The 26928-nt window shown below is 43.0% G+C and overlaps 3 protein-coding genes and 1 pseudogene across 5 annotated transcripts; 2 read left to right on the top strand and 2 right to left on the bottom strand.

Annotated features, from left to right (window-relative positions):
- Positions 1 to 2428: 2428 nt before the first annotated feature.
- Positions 2429 to 8051, top strand: LOC136537636 (conserved oligomeric Golgi complex subunit 2-like). The gene is made up of 12 exons (XM_066529588.1): positions 2429 to 2986; positions 3614 to 3799; positions 4181 to 4517; positions 4630 to 4791; positions 4966 to 5065; positions 5150 to 5353; positions 5441 to 5555; positions 6122 to 6328; positions 6644 to 6745; positions 7108 to 7230; positions 7313 to 7447; positions 7688 to 8051. Exons 1-12 carry the CDS (start codon positions 2525 to 2527, stop codon positions 7799 to 7801), a joined length of 2247 nt encoding a protein of 748 aa, XP_066385685.1. The 5' UTR covers positions 2429 to 2524; the 3' UTR covers positions 7802 to 8051.
- A 410-nt stretch (positions 8052 to 8461) lies between these two features.
- LOC136537635 (RPM1-interacting protein 4-like) lies at positions 8462 to 11999 on the bottom strand (annotated as a pseudogene).
- A 2972-nt stretch (positions 12000 to 14971) lies between these two features.
- On the top strand, positions 14972 to 18829 carry LOC136537634 (uncharacterized). 2 transcript variants are annotated; one of them, XM_066529587.1, is made up of 4 exons: positions 14972 to 15016; positions 15100 to 15167; positions 15275 to 15819; positions 18121 to 18829. In XM_066529587.1, the coding sequence occupies exons 3-4, from the start codon at positions 15534 to 15536 to the stop codon at positions 18486 to 18488; spliced, it is 654 nt and encodes a 217-aa protein (XP_066385684.1). In that variant the 5' UTR covers positions 14972 to 15016; positions 15100 to 15167; positions 15275 to 15533; the 3' UTR covers positions 18489 to 18829. The 2 variants fall into 2 exon arrangements, with proteins under 2 accessions (XP_066385684.1, XP_066385681.1); XM_066529584.1 differs by having other exon boundaries at positions 14975 to 15167.
- A 331-nt stretch (positions 18830 to 19160) lies between these two features.
- On the bottom strand, positions 19161 to 22258 carry LOC136537633 (actin-related protein 2/3 complex subunit 4). 2 transcript variants are annotated; one of them, XM_066529583.1, is made up of 9 exons: positions 22109 to 22258; positions 21739 to 21804; positions 21577 to 21629; positions 21036 to 21063; positions 20266 to 20340; positions 20063 to 20167; positions 19690 to 19779; positions 19456 to 19561; positions 19161 to 19365 (listed from the first exon to the last, which is right to left on the bottom strand). In XM_066529583.1, the coding sequence occupies exons 1-8, from the start codon at positions 22121 to 22123 to the stop codon at positions 19472 to 19474; spliced, it is 522 nt and encodes a 173-aa protein (XP_066385680.1). In that variant the 5' UTR covers positions 22124 to 22258; the 3' UTR covers positions 19161 to 19365; positions 19456 to 19471. The 2 variants fall into 2 exon arrangements, with proteins under 2 accessions (XP_066385680.1, XP_066385679.1); XM_066529582.1 differs by having other exon boundaries at positions 19161 to 19561.
- Between the last annotated feature and the right edge of the window lie 4670 nt (positions 22259 to 26928).

Raw genomic sequence — 26928 nt, 5'->3', positions numbered from 1 at the left:
GTGACACAGCACATATGAGAAACACCAATAATAATATCTATATTATTATTCACCAACATTTATACTATGCAACAATTGGTAGTTTTGATACGTAGTTGTTGCTCATTTCTTCTTTTATATGCTTCTCGACTTTATTTTATTTTTCCGTCCCTTTTCTCTTGAGACATTACGTGCCATCGAGCCTTATCCCTTTCTCTCATGCGTTGTGCAACATCGCTTCCTGCAGCGTTCGGTAACTGTTATTGCCGAGCAACTGATCGGACGCGTCCGGTCCTCATAGGGCCACGTTCGGTCACCTCTGTCGAGCTCGTTTCTTCGCGATCTTACGTCTGGCTTGGTTCCCATTTTCGTGCTTGGACTTTGCTTGATATCTTAGGTCTTCTCTTGTACTTTTAGAGTCTTGCTTATGGTGTTGATCGTTGGATCATCATGTCGTCTTCGTCCAAGTCACGTCTTACACCCTATTGAACTACAAAATAATTACTTGCAAATTCATTAGTCCAATTTGGTTGTGTTGGTCATCAAACACCAACATCCAAAGTAAATGGGCCTAGGGTCCATTTTTCTTACACGTAGCAATGCATGGGCAATCAACTAGCAAATCGCAAATTAGATGATTGAGACGAGACATGACTTTATTATGCCTTGTTATGTATAAGTGTTTTCCAGATTATATATATGGTCATATATAATTGCGTGAAAATTAAACTATGAAAAAATATCGTCGTTTGGTTATTTTATGTGTATCTCTAGAATAAAGTCGTGGTGTTAGCACGGATACTGTACTAGTGTATAGTATGGTACGAAAGTACTACATATGTACCCTGTCACAGCCTGTTCGTTTTGCCGTGGCTTGTCGTAAACGATCGTAAATTTCCAGCCGGAACAGTATTTTTCTCCCACACAAACCAGCCAGCAGTACTTCTTCACGAACCAGCAACGATACGAACCAACCAACCGAACAGGCTAATCGATTCTTTAATTCCAGCAGGGTTTATTCGTTTTTATTTAATTTCAAAACCATTTCTGTTATCGGTCGGTGTCAAATTTGTACATTGCCCGACTATATGAAGTAACACAGGACGACCATGGCTTGGATCGCTTCCTCGAAGCAGGCAGTCAGGCCGTGTAGTAGGAGTACGTATAATCCCTTTTTGCCTGTTTGATGGAGTATATATGCACGATTTAGGTCAGTACGTAACCTGTAACCAGGACGGCCCAGGTCTAAGGCACGCACGCGGTTCACGATTTCTGCGTGCGTGCGTGACCATCTCTTACATTGGGTGGTGATTTGGACGGCGGGGTTAATCTAACCAACCGTGGCTGCAATATATGATGAGTGCAGTGCAATCTGGTTCGGGTTTCAGAAAATCTCCATCGAGCACTACAGCAAGCAAACTAAATAAGTGGCTCATGGACGGGCATGGCGGGCTATAATTTCAAAAAATTATTGTATCTGGGACGATGATCACCTAGCTTTATTGTTCAGTTTGATGTAACTATTCTTGATCAATAATAAAGCTTTACCGCTTTGTTTTGTGTAAAAAAAAAACGCGTGCGTGCTTGATGCAAAGGGTCAACTAGGCCTGCCGTAGTGCCATGCCATGCATGTGCGAAACTGACAACCAAGAAATGGAAGCATGCATCAAATGAAGCATGGCCTCCTCCCATACGTACAGTACCAACCATACACAAGAATGACAAGATGAGATGGAGATGGACACAATGCAAGCACGCAGCAGTTATGAATGGTGACTGAGCAGGGGCACGGGAAGGGAAGGGAGGTCTCGTGGTGGCTGCCCCTTGCCCGGCCGCCGGCACATGGAAACTGTCGTGTCATCTGTCGGTCAAGATATTGCATGTACTTTTTGTTGGCCTTCTTTTATTTATCAAGATATCACTCGGTGTAGTAGTGCTGCTGCTGGTCTGGTCAGGTCAGCTGGTGGCCGTGCTTGTGGTGGGGGCGGCGACTCTATTGCATTTGCATCTCCAGGTTATTGCCACTGTCCAGCGGTCTGGCACAGCACTGCTTCTCGTTGTTGTTGCAGCTGCAGTGCCAATGATCTGAACTGAAGCCGATGCGAATGCGATGCCCATGCCCACACTACTGCTCCTTCCCTTGCTTTCATCTGGGAGGGGAGATTTGGAGGGCGCAACAGGCGGCACAGGGCATTGCTCACTTTAGCAGCAGCAGGTCAACCTCTTTCAGGCCCATCTGGAGGAACTAACCCGCAGTTTCATCTTCACGGGCTGTGGATCCATTCCTCCTCAAATACAAAGAAGGCAAAAAAAAAAAGGTATACGGGCCAATTTAGTAGAGGCTGCGCATCGCAGCCCACAGTAGCATGGGCCAAGCCCACCAAGTCGACAATCCCATCCCACTAATAATCGCACTAAACCCACTCACCCGTCGGGTCGTTAACGCTCTGTCCCCTTTGCCTGCCTTCCCTCGCACTCCCCTGCTCCTCCTCCTCCAGTCCTAGTCTAGATCTCCACCGCGCGCGCGCAGATCCGCCACACCTCCATGGCGGATCTCGCCGCCGCTGCGGCGACCCCTCCCCCGGCCACGGACCTCTTCGGGGAGCCGATCGAGGCGCACCCTCCCTGGTTCAAGCCCGACGCCTTCCTCCGCGCGGGCTTCGACCCGGACGCCTACGTCGCCGAGCTCCGCTCCTACGTCCCGCTCGAGAGCCTCGCCACCGAGCTCCGCGCCCACCTCGCCGCGCTCCGCGCCGAGCTCGTCGGCCTCATCAACCGCGACTACGCCGACTTCGTCGGACTCAGCGCGCGCCTCAAGGGCGTCGACGCCGCCGCCGCAAGGATGCGCGCCCCGCTCGCCGACCTCAGGGACAAGGTCGCCGCCTTCCGCGCCGGCGCCTCCGCCGCGCTCGCCGCGCTACGGGCGGGACTCGAGCAGCGGGCCGCCGCCACCGCCGCGCGCGAGCTGCTGGAGCTACTGCTCGACACCTCACACGTCGTCTCCAAGGTACACTTCACCTCTCCTGTCTCCTGTCTCGCGCCTGCTCATAGTTTTATTACATATAATGCTAGTAATGTGGCTTATCCCGCCAATCCTTTCTTCTAGTTTCATTTATCGTTAGAGTTCGTTATTTTTGAAGACACAATTTAGCGTCACATTTCCTGAGGACGAGCAATGCTCCATGCTAGGACACTGTCTTAGCCCTTAGCCCTTAGGGCTGCTGCATTTCTCGATTCATCATCGTTATTAGAGACCTTATGAATATGACCACCTGCCTGCTTCCATTGTTGTCGGGGTGGAAGCTCTAAGCTATTCCTATTTAATAATTGCGTATTGATTTATTACCCTGAGTTTAGATTCATATATGTATCAAAAAGGAATGTCATATGGAAGACTGTTTCACGACTTTGGATGGTAGTTTGGTAATCATGCAGGCAGCATAACATTGTGTAGGAATTTTTTCCGTAAAGTGTAATGATGCAAAAAATTCAAGAAGTTACTCTGATGGAGTGACGGGTCAACTGATATATTTGCTTAATTCAAGGCTTTTGTTAAAACGAGTTTATGATATACTCATGAGCTTATGTTCTCCGTATGATGTCATTGCTCCAAAATGCTTCTTTTCTTATCCAGGTTGAGAAATTGATCAAGGAACTACCAACTGCACCATCAGATTCATTGAATGCTGAAGTTCCTAACCATGACACTGGAACGCCAAATGGGGAGGCTGGGACAGGTGTCAGAGAAACACAAAGCATTCTCTTAGAAAGAATTGCCAGCGAGATGAACCGGCTTAAATTCTACATCAGTCATGCACAGGTTCGTGTCAGCATACTGTTGGCCTTGGGATCCTTTAACATAAAAGTATATTTTTTCTTTGCTTAAATTGCTGAGAAAAATCCTTGAGGAAAATGTGCTCAGTGCATGATGATTTTTTCTGTTTCACACTGTATGTTTAGTTTTATTGTATCATCACTGAAGTCACATACTCAGATCCCCAAACTAGTTTGTGGCTTTCGATTTGGATTAATACACTAAGGAAATATCTGACCAAGTTTTGTTCGATAATCTTATGCTGAACCACTAAGATAGCAGTTTCATACTTGTATAGGTTTCATTGTATTGCAAACCAGTGCATCATATACATATTATTTCAACTTATGTTTATGATTCTTATTGTGTTACATTATGGCAGTACAGAACCTCCCTTTTATTGAGAACATGGAGAAGAGGGTCCAAGGTGCTACGAAACTGCTTGATGGTAGTTTGGAGCGCTGCTTTGTGGATGGTCTGGAACACCGTGATGCTAAAGTTATATACAACTGTTTGCGTGCTTATGCTGCAATTGACAATACATCATCAGCCGAAGAGCTTTTCCGTACAACAGTGGTGTCTCCATTGATTCAGAAAATAGCCCCTCAAAATTATGTGAGGGCTGTTGCTGGGGCATCATCTGATGAACTGGAAGATGATTATCGACATATAAAAGAATGTGTAGAAAAAGATTGCAAATTTATATTGGAAATATCTTCATCTGGTAACCATTGGCTCTACAAAAAATTCTATTATTACTTCATGAATTGGAGCATGCATGAATATAGACTCATCTTTCTGCATTATCTAAGATTCTTGATTTTCCTTTGGTGCAGAAAACTCTGGATTGCATGTTTTTGATTTTTTGGGTAATTCAATACTCAAAGAAGTCCTTTCTGCAATCCAGAAAGGCAAGCCTGGGGCCTTTTCTCCTGGAAAGCCTAAAGAATTCTTGAGGAACTACAAAGCAAGTTTAGGATTTCTTGATTTTCTTGAAGGTATTCTTATGTTGCAACTTGATTATTTTCTGCCAATAATGTTGAACCAGAACTGGATTCCACCGTATCTTTTGTTCATCCTTGTGTTTCACAAAAGATCCACAGTCCAATATATCTACATTTTTTAAAGGCTCATATGGGTATTTAGGGTCATGATGGATCTTTATTCCGCAGGTTACTGCCTCTCCAAGTCTGCTGTAACGAAGTTCCGCTCTGAGCCTGCTTACACAGATTTCATGCGGCAATGGAATGTTGGTGTCTACTTTTCATTGCGGTAAGAACAAACATGTATATCTATTATGTTATGAGGTGCTCTCCTGAAATCGAAACTTGACTTCTACCTGCTCATTTATACAAGATTTCAGGAAATTGCGGGTGGCCTTGATTCTACTCTTACAAACACCTTTAGTCCTACTGGATCGAATGAGGCTCAAGGGAAGCCATTGCTCTTGAAGCAAAGTATTAAGCTCTTAGAAAGTTTGGAGTCATGTTGGAGTGATGAGGTTCTTTTATTCTCGCACTGTGATAAATTCCTTCGTTTGTCCTTGCAGCTTATTTCAAGGTATAACTACTGCTAAAGATATTTTTCAACTTTTGTTTCCATGATTTATTAAACACTTATATATTGTGTATGTTCCTGTATGATAAGGTATACAACATGGCTTTCATCTGGTTTATCTGCACGTAAAGCTTCTGATGGGAGCCCAAATTCACCTGCAGATGCTGAATGGGCGCTGTCTATACCTATAGAAGATTTCATATATGTAAGTCACATCTGTAGTAATGTCTGAACTCAGATCATATACCAATAGGATCTAGTGGTTTTCGTCCTGTACTATGGACCTAGCTGCTTATGACTGAAAGTTTGGGTATTATTGTCCTATTTATTAACATTCTATATTTCTCTATTAAGTGTATGCTTAGTTTGAAATTTCTGGAGTTTTGAAGTTAGTTATAAGATGACTAGTTGCTTCAGAAGTGCTCAGTAAGTCTGCAGGAAGTCACTGCTTCCACCTTTTGACTAGACAGACATGTTCTGGTGTTGGTTCAGTGGAAAAATAACTGCAGTTTGTACTTTGTAGCCCAATTTGTGGTAACTCTGAGGTAGTAAAAGCTCTTAGTAAGTCCCTGTTGTTTGTTTGGTTGCACGAGTGGAGGCAAGTCCATGTTACATAATCTTTGTGCACTTTTCCTGTTTCTGACTTCTAAGGCATAATTCTCGTTACACTCAAAATGTTATCCAGTGTTGAGCAATGGGGACATATAAGAGTATAGCTTGTTGATCTTTTCTCTCTTTTGAATCCTAATGTCTTTGTTCATTGATTTACAGATAATGCATGATGTGCATGCTGTAATTGGTGAGCTTTCAGAATCAGGCAGCTTTATTGGACATGTGAATCAGTTGCTAGGATCATGCCCCATTGAAGTACTTAACCTTGTGAAACAATGTATACTGCAAGCTGTCGAACCTTTAAAGGGGGTGTTACCTGCAATAATGAATGTCATGATTGGAATCATAGTTAAGAAGTCTAATGAGGTGAGTAGGACACCGTAAACTTGTGATGGTACTATCTGCATGTTTTTAGTTATCCGCAGTTCATCACTTCTCCCTTGCAAACTAGATCACAAAAGGGTTTTGGGCTCTTGTTATTTTGCTAGTGATGAGCCAATTTTACCTTCTATGCATAAGATACAGAACCAAATGGAAAAGATGCATATCTTACACTTAGGCATCAAATATTGCCTAGACTAATGTTGCACTTATCAGCATTTTTTTTCTTTCTAAATGAGAGTTTTAAACTATATTCCTCCTGTTCTTTAACTGGCCAACTATTTTTTTAATTGATTGTAGGACCTGAAGCACCTGAAAGGAATAACAGCGACATATAGGATGACGAGTAAGCTTCCAGTGAGGCATTCTCCATATGTATCAGGAATTTTACATCCACTGAAGGTCAATGAACTTCCTGTTTTACCCTTGTTTTATGATTTTTATTCATCTAAATTCAAGCAAAGCAGCTGAACTAGCGCATGGATGTTCTATACTAGCATGCTTGCTAAAAAAATGATATAGTTGCAATTTAGGCCCTCAGGGCTTTCATTAACCCAAGGGAAGTGATGGGGCACATTTTAAATTTATTCTATGGTCAATGTAGTATTTTAGTCTTATTGTTGTTAAATGCATCATATTGCATGATTGTGATCTCCTTTATTTTTCATATTTCTATTTCAATGCCTATGATGATGTTAGAATAATTTGATATGCTTATTTCACTAAACAGTCTTTTATTCTGAGATTTCTGTTTGTTCGTGTAGGTGTTTCTTGAAGGGGAGCGTATACACTATCTATCAGAAGATGATAAAACTAAGTTGTGTCGAGGGTCTACTGATAATATTACTGCAATTTACTATGACTTGGTCTCTGAAGTTGTCACTGTGGTGAGTAAGGATTGCCTAGCTGCTTATGAAGATTTGTTTTTGACCCACCAGTTACTTAGATCAATTTATTTCAATTCTGAAGGCAAGGAAAACTGAGTCTTCATTGCAAAGACTGCGCCAAGGTGCACAAAGGCGAGTAGGAGCTAGTACAGATGCCTCAGATAACATCATATCTGATACAGACAAGATCTGTATGCAGCTATTTCTTGATATTCAGGTTTGCTGTCTGGCCCTTCTGCCCTTGTGCTCATAAATGATACTGATGCTATGTGCTGGCCATAAGAAATTCTCTTTCTAGGTTCACTTTGCATCTAAATTAAACAATGTTCTCCTTTTGCATTTATTTGGCACCCAAGCTTTTATTAACAACCAGCTTGGTTTGACAGCATATGTGACTATAGATAATCATAAAGTTACGGCACCTCTGACATGTTGTTTTGGTTGCATTATTTTGCAGGAGTATGCACGAAACCTTCGTGCGATAGGAATAGATGCAAGAGAAATTGATTCCTACAGAGCTCTATGGCAGTGTGTTGCCCCAAAAGACAAACAAGAGAACATTCAGTTTTGATGTAAAGAACGCTGTCAGTATATATATATATATATATTATTGTCACCCGTAGATCTCTCAACATGTAGGTGTATCTGATGTTGTCCTTTTGGTTTGAAGTACTTATGATGCATACATAGATAGAGAACTGAATTTGATATCGTCGCCGTTCCATTTTATTATTAGGATGGTCACCTCTAGATATAATCCAGAATTGGAGAATGTGTATCAATACATGATTCCATGTGAAATACAAGGATACTGTTGCAAATTGCTTGCAATTCTTTGATCGTGCATGCTCAAGTTTCTTTGGTCGTGTCTGCTCAAGTTATCACGTGTGAAACTTAGCTCTGCTGCAGGGCTCACTGCACGGCTACATGTTCATGTGTTTGTTTGTTCTTAAGCCCTGTCCCCATTGGCATTACCTCTTGTTACTTTTGTGCACAACAGAACGTGTAATTTCAGATGACGTATTATCAAATTTTCTGATTCTAGTATTCTGTTTTGGCTGCGAAATTGAGAAATTCCACATTTTTTTTTCTTTTGACCAGCAACTAATATGCGGCTTCAAATATCCACAGTATTTACCGGCCGTAATAAAGAAAAAATCGCAGCGACCATAGGGGGAGAGAGAGAGAGAGAGAGAGAGAGATCCTTGCGAGAGGATGTTGTTTTCAGGCTTCTTTTTCCTATTAAATATATTTGGATAAGTAAATTGAACATCGAATTCTGAAACGAACGTGTAAGAACAAGAGCAACGAGTTTAAAACGTTTAGGTCTACAGGGACAACACAACGGGGGCACAACTCAAGTGACAATGATACTATCGGCACTGGTTCATCCAATCTTCAACGACACCTATCAGTTTCCGAACCAACTGAAGCTTGAGCAACCCCAAGGAAGCATCAGTTTCTGAACCAACTGAAGCATGAGCAACCCTGCAAGGAAGCATCAGTTTCTGAACCAACTGAAGCATGAGCAACCCTGCAAGGAAGAAGCAGAACAGTGAATTCAACACAGTCCTATAATGTTTCTTTCAACATATTATAACGTTTTATTCAACATATTCAAATTCTAGAAAGTAGATCCCTCAGATATAAACCAAACAAATGCTGCATGTCAGTTGTGAAATACAATGATGTGTTGTAGTGGGTGATTACTAGGAAGTATGAACTAAACAGAGCAACAAAAAGCAATGGGTAGTCAATACTAGCATAGATACTGAACTTTATTGCTAACAGAAGGTAACAATGCTATCAGTATACTTAATATTGCCATTTTTCAGCTTAGAATCTGTAGTCTGTGCCATGTTTTGCTGGAGTTTGGTCAATTTTCAGCTATTGCTTTAGTAAGGATGGGGGCAATGAACGCTAAAACCAATAATGGTGCGTCAAGCAGTTGAATTAAGTGATTCCACTACTTGGTGCTATGATGGTTAGTGTTCTGAAATCAATTGGCAGCCATTTTTAGTTTTCAGAAGGACATAAAAAATGCAAGGAAAATCAAAACAATAAATAAATGCTTTAACCTGAATATTAGATGAAGGAATAGTTTAAACCAGCAGCATGCCAATATGTCTGAAGTGGACTCACTGAGGATTCGTATTTGTGGCCTTGATTGGAGCGGCTATAACCTGTGTCACTGGTTATGACAGGAGCATCGCCAGACTGTTTCTCCTCCCTCACTTTGTTAAATATGTCGGTGAAACCTTCACCTGTGGATGGATCTTTCTCGTCCCATTCTCCAAACTTAGGCACGGCTGATCCTCTCTCAGGCTGTATGGGCAAGAAATAACAGTACATCTCTTCAGAAATCATACAGATTATAAGAATTTCAAATGCGGTTTCAACTTAATTGCTTCAGTTCCCTTCACACTCAAGTATCGATATATCATATGCGCGTTATATATAATGTTTTACTTAAAAGACACCAAGAATATACCGTTTCATCTCCACGGCCACTTGGTCTCATCTTGGACCTTCCAGGTGTGGTGGGCGCCATTCCACGGTGTCCTTCGGATGAACCCCTGCGCTCCCATGAAGGAGATGAAACCCCTCCTTTGTTTACAACTCTAGCTTGGTGGTGAGGATGCAGAGGCGATCTCTCCATGCCAGTTTTTCTTGTTGCACTGTCATAACTGGTATTAACACCGTGCTTATGAGTTGCTGACTCAGCATACGGTCTTCGAGCAGGGGCCTCGTGCCGACGAAGATCATCTTCTCTGTTGGCACGTCTTTCGTCCTTGGGCTTTTGCACCACAGGGTCCGACCCAGTCCTCAGGGGAGAAGCTTTAGCTGATGGCAGAGTCCTTGGAGAGTGCTTCCGGATCTCCACTGTGGTCATTCTGACTAGCAGATCTACCTGGAGATTTACCCTTACGAGCATTTTCGAAATACTGCGTGTAAAGGTGATCACCCTCGTCCTCCCAGCTTCCAAATTTAGGCACTCCTTGATGCTGGCACAATAGAATAAATAACATCAGACAGTGGCTGGCAAATTGATCTGACACTGAGTACAATATTAGGTGAAGTACACACTACCATAGTTCCATACTAAGAGAATCTATTGATCCATCAAGGCTGCAGGGAGCCAGGGACAATACTAAGGGCCTGTTTAGTTCCCCTCCAAAACGCCAAATTTTTCAAGATTTCCCGTCACATCGATTCTTTGGACGCATGCATGAAGCATTAAATATAAATAAAAAATAAAACTAATTACACAGTTTAGACGAAATCCACGAGACGAATCTTTTAAGCCTAATTAGACTATGATTGGACACTAATTGCCAAATAATAATGAAAATGCTACAGTGTCATTTTGCCAAAATTTTCAGCATCCAAACGGTGCCTAAATATAGCTTCAGACGAGTGGAGAACAATCCATTGCTAGTTTTCCAACGCGTCATGGACTAATGGTTAACACAATCAAATGGAAACATACTAACATGGAGCCGTCATTGATTGAGATTGGGAAAATCCCAAACACATAGGTAAACAGAGTGATAGGTGTTACAAACGACGTATAGAATATGAAGTAAAGAATCAAGCTACAGAGGAGACACACGATTTAACGTGGAAAACCCCTCCGATGTGAAGGGGAAAAACCACGGGCACCAGCCAGCAACAATCTCACTATCTCAAGAGTTTTGGGTTGCACGCCTATGGCGGCTTACCAGAGAATCAAGTCTCCACGAAACCCTAGCAAGGATGTATATACCGTACCGTACCGCGGGGGCTCCGCCCCCCGCACCCCCCGAGCACAGGGGCAAGACCTGATGGGCCGACTTCAGACTCCGTTTCGCTCCGTCAGAAGCCTGGCCTATATCCTGGAGTGAATTTGGAACAACTCCAACAATAGGCAGACTCTGTGCCACCCCACATTACACAGACATGGCACCCCTTTAACTACTATCAACTATCAACCACATCATTATGGAGGGCACAAGATCAATATTAAACCGGAGACAATTTTGATCCTCACGAACTCATAGTAACTTGGTATCTGCATATATACTCATTCTAAACGGATCTTGATGACCGAGGAAAAAGACAAAACAACTAGTAATCTGATTGCAGATTGGTACATTTTTGGGGACAGGGAAAGAAAAGAAGGCAACAGGAAATTGCTCCAGCAGAGATGCAATCTGTCTCCCCACCACGAAGCAAAGACAGGACAACCTAGGCACGACTAGCACCGCCGCACCGGGTTTCGCAAGGGCAGAGAGGGAAACGACGAAGCTGCGCTGCCAGTCGAAGGCAATTCCAAGAAACCCCACATGCTGAAGCCAGGCAGGAATGGATCAGCGCCCGAGATGAGCCTGCTGCCGTTTCCTCCCAGAACCAATCAAGCAAGGAGCAAGCCAAGGTGACAAGACCCACCTCGGAAACCGCCACTCGAATTGGGGGGGGGAGCAAGAACTTACGGCCATTTCGTCGGAGAAGGTCACAGGAACAGCTGCGAAAGGCGGCTCAGGGCGACGCCTCCCCCTTCCCCCCCGCCTGGATTTGGAGCAAGAACCGCCGCGTTCAACAACAGGAGAAAAATATAGAGAGGAAAAAAAAAACAAAGATGCGGCCAATAAGAGAGGAGGAGGAAGACGAGACGAGACTGCTGAGAAGAGAGAGAAAGAGGGAGAGAGAGGACGAGGAAGGAGGAGTGAAAAGGCGGGGGTCGTGTTTGACCACGGCGTCGGGTTCTCGCTGCTGCTGCCACTGCTTCGTCGTCGTTCGCTGCCCGCTTCCCCTCCTTCGCTGCTGTTGCTGTTGCTCCTGAATGCGGTGGGTGGTGGCTAACCCCGGACAAAAATAACCGAGAACCGAAACCGAACCGAAATAATTAGAACCGAAACTAAATTAATCGAAACCGAAAATTTTGGTTCCTAATTCGGTTCCTAATATTGAAGAACCGAAATAACCGAAGAAAATTCGGTTCCTACTATCGGTTAACCGAATTAACCGAAAGAACCGAATTACATGAATTATACTTCACTTACTTGTATTTTGTAGGATTATGTTTAGTTTATGTCTAATGTTTTATATTTGAATTGCTATATATTTGTGTTACTATATTGCTATTGTTTTCTTATATATTATTATTATTAAAAATGAATATAGTGTTGCATAAATTTGCCTCAGAACAAGTATATTTATTATTGTCTTGAGGTCTTTTGAAAAAATTCGGTTAGTTCGGTTAGAATCGGAACCGAACCAAAATAACCGAGAACCGAAATGCTCGGTTTCTAAAATTTTTTGGAAGCCATCGGTTCGTATTTTCTGGTAACCGAATTTCGTCAACCGACAGAACCGTGAGTGGTGGCCTGATCTGGCGCGGTGGTCATTGCTCACTGCTCACTGCTCACTCCCGTCCCGCACGGCTCGCACCTGTCTGTCGCCTTTACTCCCTCCGATGCCATCATGCTGACGGCGCTCTCAGCTCCAGGGTTAACGCCACGGTTAGACGACGACGGCTTGGTTTGCAAACTGTGCTCAGGCTCTGCTGCTGAAAGCCAGAGTCTTTGCATGTTGACCGTTGACCAGTTTACCAGCAGTCATCTTTTTTTTTTGAAAAAAAAGGCAGCAGTCATCTTCAAGCTACAGTCACATAGTTGAAATATTTGATCTGTACACGTGGCATGGGTTAGATACCATTGCTGGTCATGTAGCTCTAGAATTTAGTGCTCGTTTAGTTCCCAAAAGTTTACCAAAAAGTGCTACAGTAGTCATCACATCGAATCTTACGATACGTGCATGGAGTATTAAATGTAGACGAAAAAAACTAATTGCACAGTTTGGTTGGAAATTGCGAGACGAACGTTTTGAACCTAATTAGTCCGTGATTGAACACTAATTGCAAAATAAAAACGAAAGTGCTACAGTAACCAAATTTCTAAATTTCACGAACTAAACACACCATTAATGTAGTGCAGCCACAGCCCACAGGGGTCTGTGTCTCATGGTCTGGCATACATGATGCATCCATGATCCTGCCCCTGCCTCAAAGTAGTGTACAGCCTGTTCGCTTAGTCGTATTTGGTTTATAAGCCATAGCTTATCAACCAACGAATAATATTTTTCTCTTATATCAAATCAATTAACAGTACTTTCAGCCATGGCTTATAAGCCAAACAAGCCCAAACAAACAGGGCGGTAGTCTCTGGCTGTCATCCTCATCCATGATGACTGATGAGGTGCCCCAAAGTCAGGGCTCTTCCTGCCTAGCAAAATTTTTCAAGATCCCTCGTCACATCAAATCTTTGGACGCATGTATAAAGCATTAAATATAAATAAAAAATAAAACTAATTACACAGTTTAGACAAAATTCACGAGACGAATCTTTTAAGTCTAATTAGACTATGATTAGATACTAATTATCAAATAACAACGAAAGTGCTGCAGTATCATTTCGTTAAAAATTTCGCCAACTAAACAAGCCCCTGCTATTAGCAGCACTGGGTGCCGGGCCGACTGGCCCAGCATTAAATTCAGTTTATTATTCAGATGGGATGATGTTTAACACTGGTATAAAAATGCTGGAACCCAAAAGGTCTGAGAGGCCAAGCATGTTCTCCAGGTCAGATGAGCTAATCTAATAGTATTCCTAGTACTAGCCACTACCACTCGTTAGGTTGTCACAACTTTACAATTTGATAGCGCCTGATTTAGATTGAGGTTACGAATCAGTATTTGGTACTGTAGCATTTTTATTTGTATTTGACAATTATTGTCCAATCATGGCCTAACTAGACTTAAAAGATTCGTCTCGTAATTTACAATCAAACTGTGTAATTAGTTATTTTTTTATCTACATTTAATACTCCATGCATGTGTCCAAAGATTTAATATGATGAAGAGAAAGTAAAAAAACTTACAATCTAAACAAGACCCAACAGTAGCCAATGTTCCAGTCGACGATGAGATCCGCGGTGACCTCGTCAATTTTAAAATTTGTCGACTTAGCTCTTTGGACGTGATCATATGAGTATTGAGTAAGCCGTGCACACATATATTCATAACGACGAGTGTATATACATGTATATGAACGTATGCTTCTCTACTACTATGATTTATTAAAAAAAAGTCCCAACGACATCACCACACGAGGGTACAAGAATGGACCAATGCTCGTAATAACATGAGACTACAGGGTGTTGACTATAAACTACCACTAGTAATAGCGACGAATTGATCAATTCCGCTGTCATGCACTGCAAATTCCCATACGGCCACGTTTACAGAATCAATACACCCACTCTCATATACTAGAATAAAATAAATACAGTAAAATGGTCACTGCTGTACCGGAATCCAAACTGAAGATTTTCAGTGAAACAAATCCCTATCTTTTAGCCCACAAAATCCCCCCCTTTTTTTCCCTGCCGACGGGAACACTAAATAGTAGTAGTGAAAAGGCCAAAATAGATAATTAAATTCCATCCATTCTCCATTTAAGAAAGAAAATAAATTGCATCCAATTTTTACATGACATGACAAAGTAGTAAAAAGGCTAAAATCCCTTGAAAGCAGATGCTCTGTTTGCTTGGCTGATAAGCCATTATTAACAGTACCGTTGCTGTTAAAAAAAATGTCTTACAGACCAAGCGAACCGGAAGAAAGGATGTCGGGGGAGAATTTCGGGGTTGCGTGCTAAGCGCCATTGTTAATCAAAAAGAAAAGAAAAGACTCGAACGCTCTCTCACTCCCGCTCCCCCCAATCTCTCCCTACCCCGCGCCTGCACGGTGCGCGCCTCCCTCCCCTCCCCTCCCGTCGCCTTTCGCCGCCGTCTTTTGCTCTAACGCTTCGCCTTTCGATCCCCTTTCAGACTTTCTTTTAGCATCATCCCTAGTCCTCGTTGATTGCTCCGAGTTCTTCGCCAGGTTTTGGGGCAAGGTGAGCTGCTCCTTTCGTTATTCCTCTGGGAAAATTTCCGCTTGCTTCCCCTTTTCCTTCTCGGTCTGGTCAGGCATTCTGACTGCTGACGGCTCACCTTTTCGCAGGCCAAGAAAAGATGGCGATTTCATTCCCTGCCCGTCTCCAATCTCACCCCCCACCAAATTTCTGATTTTTCCGCCGCCGCAAACCTCCGCTCCTGTGCCACACCGCCATTCCATTCCTAAGCTGGGCGCTGAAGAAAGGAAGGAAGCGAGGCCGGCTGTTTCGCTGAAACCCCGCCGCCTTTTTTTTTTTTCTGGACCAAGGTCCGGTCGAAGAATCGTAGCAGATTTCGGGAGGGAGGAACGGCGGCGGCCGGTCGATATGATTCATCTGCTGTTCCTCGTGCTGTTCGCGGAGGGCGCGGTGGCGCTGCTCCTCATGGTGAAGGTCGGCCCGCTGCGGGAGCTGGCGATGCGCGGCGTGGACCAGGTGAAGACGGGCAAGGGCCCGGCCACCGTCAAGACGCTGGCGTGCACGCTCTCTGTCATCCTCATGTCCAACGTCGCCAGCATCCTCAAGATCCAGAATAGGGGGCTCAAGCTCGGCACCGTCAGCCCCATGGACCAGGTGCTCTGGAGGACGCACCTCCTCGAGGCATCCCTCATCGGTGAGCATTCCGACTCCGTCCGTCCTTGGTTATTCCTAACTCGCGGCATAATGTCAGTAGCTTAGTTCATTTGTAATTGGCAAGTAGTTTTTTTAGAAGATTAATGGACTAGTGGTATGGATGCTTTGACGCAGTAGTGATTGGCTGATTGTTGCTTAAGTGCGGGGGTGGTAGACAAGGTAGAAACCTAACACCCAATGTTTCTGGATTCAGTTGCCAATTTAGAGCTCATTCTCGAAGGGCAGAAATTGCAGGCTCTGTGATCCACATTTTGGATTGGACCCAAGGTCTTGCCGAGTCTGAAATCTAGATTACTAGAGTCTTACTTTACCATTAAGGATTGGTGCTTTTATTAAACACTGTTTAGTAGTAGCAGTAGACAGTGGGCACCTCCTTTGTTTACCTGGAGAGTCAACTGTTCAAGAATAGTAGGTTATAATAGTCTATTAGAATATTATAAGAACTCCCATTGGGTTGCATTGCAATGATTGTTGTTTCTTGCTCCCATTGTAGTAATAATTTTTTATTTTCGGTCATTGTTCTGTTTTGTTGGAATTTTGACAATAGTCATTTTAGCTGAAAATGAAAGTAAGCTATCCTTACCCTCCAAAGGAAAATATGTTATCCAGTGGCAAATTTGTTTTGCTTTAGTGCAATACATCAAGTAGCATCTTTGTACAAGTTCTTGGTATGGATGACTTCCTGCTTACTGTCAGTTCCAAGTTTTCTAGGGTGTCTGATAAAGATTTAAGACTTCAAATGTTGTCTTTGAAATAGAAGGCTAGAATAAGGACATGAGTTTGTATGTAGAATATAGGAAGGGTACTGTCTTACTCTGTAATGTTAAGGAGATACCAGATAAGGTGAGTTCTCAATGTAACGTTTTGTCCCCCAAACCAAATCTACACCCTTTGTAATTACTTAGTACTGTTTGCTTTAGTTAGTGATCTCAGTTAAGTACCTTTATGGCACGCTTGGGTTAGTAATCTCAGTTATAACTTACTCTTTAAGATTTATGATGCGCAAGCTAAAAAAAGTGTGGCGTTTGGGGGGAATTAATAGAGAAGCTTCAGTATTGGTTTTGAGAATCTGTTTCATACGTGACAATTTAGGATCTGCTAAAATAATACAAAAGAGAAATTAGGTATAGTAATTGTAGTAGTAATAATAACAGCAAAAGGGGACTGATAGCTTAGGTCATGGTTTGGACACGTGGATTGTCGATTTCCATGCACTTATATCCAAAGCTGGTTGGTGACTTAATATTATTTTGATATATTTGTATTTGTATGTATTGCGAATGCTAAGGCATGGAATAAATTTCTACCTGTTTATGGGGATACTGTGCTTATTTAGCTACCGATCCGGAGTAAGGAGGTTAATTTTGTAACGAACTGTTTTTTCCTCTCTTAAATACAAAGATACGCAACTCTCCTTCATGTTTGAGAAAAAAAAAATAGAGTTGATATTGGTCTATGTAGTTGTGAAGTTGTAGATCCACAGGGTACAAGTGTACAATTGTAAAGGTAGATTGTCTGCATGTTCAGATATTAATTCACAAATTGCACTTATGACCAATGCTCCAGCACACAAGCGGGTCCATGGCAATAAAGTGACTGACAGCATGGTTTAAGCAGAATACTCTCTGACTTTTTTGAAGCTGTTGGTTCAATATAGGCTATGTTGGCTTGAGCTACTTGCTGTTTGTACAATAATAGCATAGTAACCTGTGAGAGTGAGCTGCAACTGCTGCTGCAGAGAATGTCTCCCGAACAGACCCATAGTCTTCTCTTTCTTTACTTTTCTTTTTTTAACTTTTCGTTTATCATAGAGAGATCATACCTAAAATGGCAAAAGTAGGCCTTAGAGGATATTGGAAGTTACCATTGAACCTATACTTTGATGGGGATATCGAACATATACATTTTTAGCCCTACACAATGTTGTTTTCCCTTTCTGAAAAGTAACGTATAATCTCTTTAATAATTAAATGTGGCATTTTGTTTCTCATACATCTTCTTTCTCCTTGTAGGATACACACTATTCCTTTCAATCTAGCCTTCTCTTTCTTTTTTCCTTTTTAACTTTTCGTTTATCAGAGAGAGATTCCTACAAAAAATGGTAAAAGTAGGTCTCAGAGGATATTTGAAGTTCCCATTGGACCTGTACTTTGATGTGGATGTCGAACACATGCATTTTAGCCCAGCACAATGCTGTTTTCCCTTTCAGAAAAGTAACGTATAATCTCTTAAATAATTAAATCTGGCATGGTGTTCTCATACATTTCCTTTCTCCTTGTAGGATACACGCTATTCCTTGCATTTGTAATCGACCGGTTGCACCACTACCTCCGAAAGCTGATGATACTGAGGAAAACATCCAGCACATCCAGAGAGGAAGTTGAGAAACTTCAGATGGAGAACCGGTCCCTCCGCGAAAAGGAGGAGAAATCCTCCAGCGAAACAAAGAAGCTTCAGCGAGAGATTGCGAAGCTGAATGAGAGCATGAAGAAGCTGAAATCTGAGACCGAAGAGCACGAGAGGAAGGCATCGGTAGCAGAGGCCCATGTCAACGCGCTGCAGAAGCAGTCGGAGGAGCTGCTCCTGGAGTACGACCGGTTGCTGGAAGACAACCAGATTCTGCAGACTCAGCTACTTAGCAGAGGCTAAGCTAGGAGCTTGGTACATGCAGCTTCAGTTGTTTTTTTAGCAAGACTCTTACCAGATGGCGCCAGATAGCCAAGACTTGCCCGGTTCTGAATGATTACATGCCGCGGTTCTAAATTTCGGCCTGTCCATGTGATTCTTGGTGTCCATGTTGTTCCTAAATTATGATTTGTTGATGTATGGATGCAGTGTGTATTTTAGAGTTTCTGATTCTTCCTTTTTGGATGGATGGAGGTACATGATGTAAGAGCTAGGAACGATGGGACGTACTTGAGGAATTTCGTTGGTAGTGAAGCCAACCAGAACGTGCTTGAAAAAAATGGAGTGGCATGTTAGGCAGGTCGTGATTTGAGAACGAAGAGGAGCTGTGTCCTGGGATTGAAGCGTGCATGAACCAAACTGGCCTGAAAAAACGATTGAACTTTTGAATTTAGGTTAAGTCAATCGTCGTACTTCTGATTTTCTGAATTGGATGGACGGCCACTGCTCTGGCCTCCACAGAATTTTGCCCATACGCAACACCCCTATTCTCCTTTTTGTAGTGCACAAAGGGGTCGAAACTGTTGAAGGAAAAAAAAAACTTCACCAGCTTCTAGTTTATTTTGAGAGGAAAAAAAGGAGATCAAAATGGATATAGTGCCCAAAGGAGCCGGAACCATCCAGAGCACCACCGAATAGGGAAGTCACTGTTATGGCTTCGTGCCAAGGGGAACAATGCAGTCAACATCAGCTCTCCTTTCAAGTGAAAGGAAAACACACAAGATTTGCTCACATGAACAATTACAGTTCGCTATATGCGTCCTGATACTGCAATTGTCAGCTGCTGATCAGGTGGTCCAACGCCAAGAATGCATCTTTTGCAAGGCATTTACAGGAGCTCCTGCTCAACCAAAAAATCTGAGTTAAAAAAAAAAACTTAAGCTGCTGCAGAACAGTAACTTAGTTACAGGCCGTGACAATCAACACTGACTACTGCTAAGGCCGAGTCATATGAACTGCTTCAAGAACTCAGTCGCCACTAGCCGGCCACGAGTGTTTACTGACAGCTTCAACTCACTGATCTCCTTGTCGATATCCTGGAGTTCATGTAAGCAGAATGACGTGAGTGCGGATATGTGTGCCAACATACAGTGTTTGAATATATCAACCTAAGGTAAAAGCGACAAACTCAAGGCCATGCTTATGCTTATGCATGTCAACTTACCTCCATAAATTGCACGATGAAATCTATGAGCTTGTGTTTATGCATGTCCTCACAATGGTAGTTTGTTATTAGGAAACTGATATCATAGCCCTGAAACATAAGGCATAATTAGCCACCAGTTTAGTCGTAAACAATTTGGATTTCTGAAGGGATGAGCAGTTATGTTGATAAAACTGATCTCTACGTGGGAATACAAGAAGATAGGAAGAGAGAAAAAACTAGTACAACAAAGGTCAGAAAAAATATGGTCTATCATCCAGTTGTCCACAATGAATGTATCCCTGTGCCTTACAGATAGTTCATGTTTACTGGGACCTACTGGAGACATAAAACACTACTCAAGGTAATCAGTGTAAGTTGGAAACTGTAATACCTGAACTGGCTTTCTCCTCAACACTTGGAATGCCTCTGCCCTCATTGACAAAAACCTAAGGAACTTCTTGGCAAGAATGTTCTCCAATTCATCTGCCTGCTTAACCTGTCAGATCACAGTAGCGTCCAAATAATATGTCAAATGTATAGCAGCACTGATACCCCAATAACCATTGAAACATCCGACAAAGTTCTCCACAGTACCTTCATGCTTATACGTATAGAGTTGATTGAAGTCTCTATCAAGCATTTTTCTGCTTCATTGCGGCATATCAGTACCTGTAGATAAATGTAGGAGTGTGAGTCACAATTCTCAAAATATTAACAAAACTTATAAATCTCTTCCAAATAAGCATAAGAGATCATGCAAGTTACATCTACAAGCAAACAGATAATTAATTGGTTTGGCAACAACAACCAACATATCTTGGTAAAAAAATTGTTCCAACCAACATCGATGACCCTTTTTTTTTTCCCAAAAAACCATAAATCGCTGAAAATTCCATGGCAGGTCAAAAGAAGATCCAGCATTGAGTAAAGGGTGTACCCAGTGCAGAGAGCTCCCGCTCTGTGCGGGGTCTGGGGAAGGGTGTCAGTGGCAAGCCTTACCTTCGCCTATGCAATGCGAGGAGACCGCGACTCGAACCCGGGACCTTCCGGTCACAGGCGGTAAGACTCTACCGCTTGCGCCAGACCCACCCTTCAACATCCAGCATTGAGTAATCAATCTTAAATTTACTTAGGCATGTTAACTATGAAACAGAGCTGCTCGGGATTCTTAGCACAGTATCATAAGAGCGCACTTGTTCCAACTAAGAATGGCAGCACTGCAATCATTAGTTCTCCATTTTTTGCCTAGTTGGGTTTAGTTAGCCCATACATATTAGAACACATGGTTTCCAAAAAGAAAATGACGGTCAATAATGAAGGATTGTATACTGAATTTAAGATACTGTCAAAGAAGTCTCCCTCACCGGATTCAGCAGAAGTTCAGGGCTTGTCCTGTGAATACGAATAAAAATGAAGATGGATTAGTAAGGGCAAAAAGATATATTTGCATGAGCCTTTAGGAAATTCATAAGCAAAAAAGAATTGTGTTATTATTCATAGGAGTCGACATGGAATGGGGTATGAATTATTAAGCTTACGCACAGTTCGTGGTTACAGAGAAAAAATAAAGACAGGGATATCATCTCAAAGAAGCTGACAATAGGCATGCTTTTCTTTTAGCTTTTGCAAACATAGCATGTCAAGGTTCATGGAGGCAAAACATCAACTCAAATCAAAGTGCATCAGAGCCGAGAAATGCAACAAAGATGAAAAAGAAAGAGAAGCATTTTTCGTAATGTAACATGGCACCGGCAATAGTTTCCAGCATGGAATCCTGGTACTCAAACTGTCTACCATTGCACTAACAATAACAACTGATTGGAGTCTCTGGTCGTAATCAAATCGCACGCGCCAAAAAACAGGAGCACTGAACAATCACTATTGCCTGCTTGCAGCATGACTTACTTGAGCTCCACCTCTGGTTTGTTGTGCCTCTCGACTTCTTGGCAAGGGAAATTCTGATACCAAAACAAAAGGGCAAACCATCCAAGTTAGGCTCGTCGGCTCGTGATGAAGGGAACAGCAGCAGGAGGAGGAGCCTCGAGCTGAAGCGAAAAAAAGGAATACCTGGAGGCACATGGCCGCCTCCAAAGTGTTCCGGATGCAGGTGAGGTACAACCGCAGCGTATTGGCCTGCAAGAAGAGACGCTCATTAGCATTTTGCGATGTCGATGTCTAGCACACGCCGAAATGAAGCGCAGAACAGCCGATCCCGACGCGTACAGCCAGGGGCGCACCCAGTAAAGGACATGGATACACCCGATGAATTTTGCAAGAAATCGAAGCTATAGCAGGCGTAATACTACAATGATGACAGTGACACGCTACACTTGCAATTACGGAGATCAGATCCGCATATCCAAATAACCAAATAGCTTAAAGTTAGGGTTTGGGTGCTCCGTTCCGCGCAGAAGGGAGAGGAGGGGGTTGGGCATACCTGGTGGGTGCTCATCGCCGGCGAAGGGCCCCAGGAAGACCTGTCGCCGGACGTATGGCGGCCGCGGCGGTGGCCCAGTCGTCGCCGAGAGAGAGAGCGAGAGAGAGAGAGAGAGCGCACGTGGGAGCCAACGGGAGAAGCAGCAGGGCGTGACCGGTTTTCCTGGGCCATTTTCTTGGGCCGTTCTTTTTATTTTACACATTTTTTTTTCTCGAAATCACAATAGCCATAGCCTGCACACACTGATTGACTCGGGGTGTTTGATGCAGAGAAAGATCGTTCCGGTCACATCCAATGTTCCGATACTATGACAGACTAAATAGTAGTTAATTATAAAACTAATTATATAGATAAAGATTAATTTGTGAGACGAATCTATTAAGTCTAATTAATTTATCGTTAGCATATATTACTGTAGCATTATATTGTCAAATTATGAACTAATTAGGTTTAATATATTTGTCTCGTAAATTAGTTTCCATCTGCATAATTAGTTTTGTAATCAATCGTCCTATTCCTTTGAACTTATCAGCACTACTTTTCAGCCATAGAATAATATTTTTCTCTCACAACAAATCAGTATCAGCATCAGCATCAGCATCTATCACAGATGATCTATGTTTAATACTCCGTCCAGGTTGGTAAAGGAAGTCGTTTTGGACAAGACTTGAGTCAAACATTGAGAATATAAATCATGAATAACTTTTAAGATGTTGAATTTGAAAATATGAAAACCATATGAATAGATTTGTCTTGAAAAATACTTTCATAAAAATATACTAAGCCAAAACATCTTACCACTACTTAACCCGATCGTTCTACAAAAATTATCGAACATGGCTTCGTCGACCCATTTTTAAACTTACGAGAATCGACTAAATTTCAAATGGTTTTGCATCAAATTCCATTTCTAAGCTACTTGATACACTAGCTAGCGAACCCCGTCGTCGACCGCACGTATTTCATCATCGCCTATGAAGTTCATGCTACAACTTTTACTAACATTCCACATATGCGTTCCATAGCATTTTCGATCAATAAAAATTCATTTGGAAACTTAAGTGATACAACGCGGCATGAAATGTAACACTTGTTTCTTGTTTCAGATAAATGTTTCAAGTGTCGTATATTGATTTACACCCTATATTATACACTTTAACACACAAGTATGATGCTCATGCAGTGTTTTAGCAAAAACAGTACAACGTAACACCGAGGGTGTTACATGGCTCATATTGCCTTGACCTCAGAATTGCTGGAGCAAATTATTCTAGAGCAAAGATAAGACACTTTAAAAATTCCTCCCATTAAGAAATTAATCGCCGAAGGGTGTGGTCCTCACTTTAGTATTGATGAGCAAGGAGTAGTGAGATATAAGGATAGATTGGTGGTTCCATCAAATGAGAAGCTAAAAAGGAATATTTTGAATGAAGCTCATCATTCAAAATTGTCTATCTATCCTGGCAGCAACAAGATGTACCATGATTTACGCCACTTGTACTGGTGGTCCAACATGAAGCAGGATATCACCCAATACGTCATGGAGTGCGACACTTGTGGGAGCGTTAAAGCAGATCATATGCGTACTCTGGTATATTTGCAGCCCTTGTCCATTCCTATTTGGAAGTGGAAAGATATCTCCATGGACTTTATGGTGGGTTTACCCCGCACATCAAGGGTTATGATTCTATTTGAGTCATTGTCATCCGTCTCACAAAGTCAGCTCATTTTATTCCGGTGGACACTAAATATACAGCAAAGAAGTATGCTGAGATATATTTTGATCGAATTATGACCCTACACGGAGTTCCCCTTACTATCATCTCTGATAGAGGGATAGTTTTTGTCTCTCATTTCTAGGAGCAACTGTCGCACTGTCTTGTTACTCGCCTCCTTAGAAGCTCAGCATATAATCCACAAACTGATGGTCAAACTGAAAGGGTGAACCAGGTGCTCGAGGATATGTTGAGAGCTTGTGCCATTTATTTTTCAAGAAGTGGGATGGATACCTGAAGTTAGCTGAATTTTCTTACAATAATAACTACCAAGAGAGCATTCGCACAGCACCATTTGAAGCTCTATATGGAAAGAAATGCAGGATGCCACTTAACTGGGTTGAAGTGGGAGATCGTGGATATTTTGGGCTTGATTTCATCAAAGAGGCTCGAGAGCAAGTCATTATTATTTAGAGTCATTTAAAGGCAGCTCAGAGCCAACAAAAAGCATATACGGACAAGCAAAGAAGACCCTTACAGTTTGTAGTTGGGGATTATGTGTATCTCAAGGTGTCTCCCGTTAGAGATGTGCATCGGTTTAGTATCCATGGCAAGCTAGCTCCCCGATACGTGGGACCTTACAAAATTTTAAAGCAGTGTGGCCCAGTTGCTTACCGTCTCTAGCTTCCCGATATTTTATCGATGGTACACGATGTGTTTCATATCTCACAGTTGAAGAAATGTTTACGGGTACCTAATGAAGCTGTAGAAATTGAAGGACTTTCACTCCAACCTAATTTGACTTATATTAAGCACCCTGTCAAAATCCTGGATGAAAAGAAAAGAGTAACAAGGAACAATATGGTGAAGTTCTACAAGGTGTAGTGGTAAAACCACTCTGAGGATGAGGCCACGTGTGAACAAGAGAGCTATATCTTAAAGCATTACCCCCACCTTCTCTCTGGTTCTGATAGGTAGTTGCTACGTTGAAATGTATTTCCTATCTCCTTTCCCACACTAGGCACATGAAATCTCGGGTTGAGATTTTATTTTAGGGGGTAGATTTGTAACACCCTTAGTGTTACACTATATAATCTTTTGCTAAAACACTATATGAGCATCATACTTATGTGTAAATGTATGAAATATAATGTGTAAATAAATTCTTATGACTTAAAATGTTTATCAGAAACACGAAACGAATGTTATATTTTATGTCGCGTTATATCGCTTAGAGTTCTAAATGAATTTTTCTTGAACGAAAATACTATAGAACGCATACCTAGCACTTTAATAAAGTTTGTAGTACAAATTTCGTAGGTGGCGATGAAATACTTATGGTTGAGAATGAGATTCGCTAGATAGATTACTTAATAGCTTAGAAATCAAAGTTGACGCGAATCCGAACAAGAACTTAGTCATTTTCTTAAGTCAGAAAATGTGTAGACGAAGCTAAGTTTGGGAATTTTTATAGGAGAAATGGTTTAAGTAGTAGCATGGTTTTAGGGTTCATTTTAGTAACTTGACATCCCATCTCGAGCGTTAAATAGTTGGTTTAGCAATTAGATCATCGGGTTGGATATTTAAGCAGCTTTAAAAAGTGTGCAAGTCATGTTTTTGAATGGTGCCAGCGCCTGGGCGCGGTCAACCTGCCTGGTGCTCGGTGTTGCCGCGCCAGCCACTGATGCCCATGCACATGCATGCCCGCATGTGTGGCTCCATGCTACTAGCCATGGCCTCCTGCTACCGCGCCGCTCTGCCCATCGTCGTGTCCGCCAGGGCTTTCTGCTCGTCATCACCGTCGCTGTCAATGTCGCGTCGAGCTGCGTCCACGGTCATTGCTGCCGCTGATCTTCACAGTTGCACATGTGTGGGCTTGCCCTACCTACCTTTGCCATCATGTCCACGCTCATGCGTCGCCACGCTGCTGCCTCCTCGGACCGGCATTAGTCACTGCGGCGTGCAGTGCAGAGCCACTGTCGTCTTGCGGGTCGTGACGCTATGGTCGCACATCATCGTGCTGGACTCATACACGCACATGGAGCCTTCATAGTAGCGCTGCCATCCTTCCCCAATTAGTGGCTGCACCACGCCAAGCTCCCCGTCACATCGCCTTGAATGCCGTCGTGCTGGCCGTTCGAGCCGTGCCAAGGCAAACCCGTAGAGTTGGCCCATCTCCATAATTACGCACTTCTGGAGGTCGAGTTGGAGTCTAGCTTCACACCAAGCTTGCCACTATTGTAGTTGTACGGTGTCAGGGCTTCAATTGTACTTTTCCCCTGCTGTCGACCCCTTAAGTCCAAACACCGTCGTCCATCGAATTAGCTTGGCATAGTCCACCTCTTTCCAATTAACTGTGCACCCAACTAGCCCTATTAGTTAGCCAGCGATTGGAGTCATCCCGGTGAGCTTCCATCCTACAGTGAGGTAATGTGGAGCATTCTCCTCGCGGTGGTCCGCCATGGCCGTCGAGGCGGGTGCTCGGCTAGGGCGGCGCTTCATGCTCCATTGTTTCAATTGAGTGGTTCCCTTGTGTCGTGTTGACTTGGTTGCCTTGCCCGTGTAACAGTTTCGCCGACAGAGCAGCAGGTCACCGGGGACGTCGTCGTTGCGCTTGCCGTGAACTAGAGTGACCCCACATGCATGGCCAACAGCCTTGCCATGCCTCGTGACTTCATCCAAGCTGTTCTACGTGTCTCTGGTAAGGCCCTACTACAACTAGGGTAGCTGGTTGAGTCAGTTTGGGCTGAGGCTCACCGAAGCGCGTGGCCACCGTCGATGGGCATGATGTTGCTGCTATGTCCATGGCTGGTTTGATTGGGAGTAGAACCGGTACATCTAGGACCTCTAGGATGTTACCAGTACACTAGGCATGGAGTCTAGGTAGTGATGGTAGTGTTGGGCAAGGTGATTTGGGCCGGCGCCGGTGTTGCCATGGCCAGACCCCGCCGTGGCGCATGGCCACACCTACATGCTACATAGTGTTAGTGCTTGAGACCTCGATCGATTGCGCTTCACTCGTAGAGTGCTAGGGAGGTGTTTGTTGAGGCCGAGGATGCCCATGCTCACCGGCATTTGGTCGAAGATGCCGTGGCCTCTGTTGAG

This window comes from Miscanthus floridulus, chromosome 2, assembly GCF_019320115.1.
Source record: "Miscanthus floridulus cultivar M001 chromosome 2, ASM1932011v1, whole genome shotgun sequence".
NCBI lineage: Eukaryota > Viridiplantae > Streptophyta > Magnoliopsida > Poales > Poaceae > Miscanthus > Miscanthus floridulus.
This window is presented reverse-complemented; position numbering and strand designations above follow the sequence as displayed.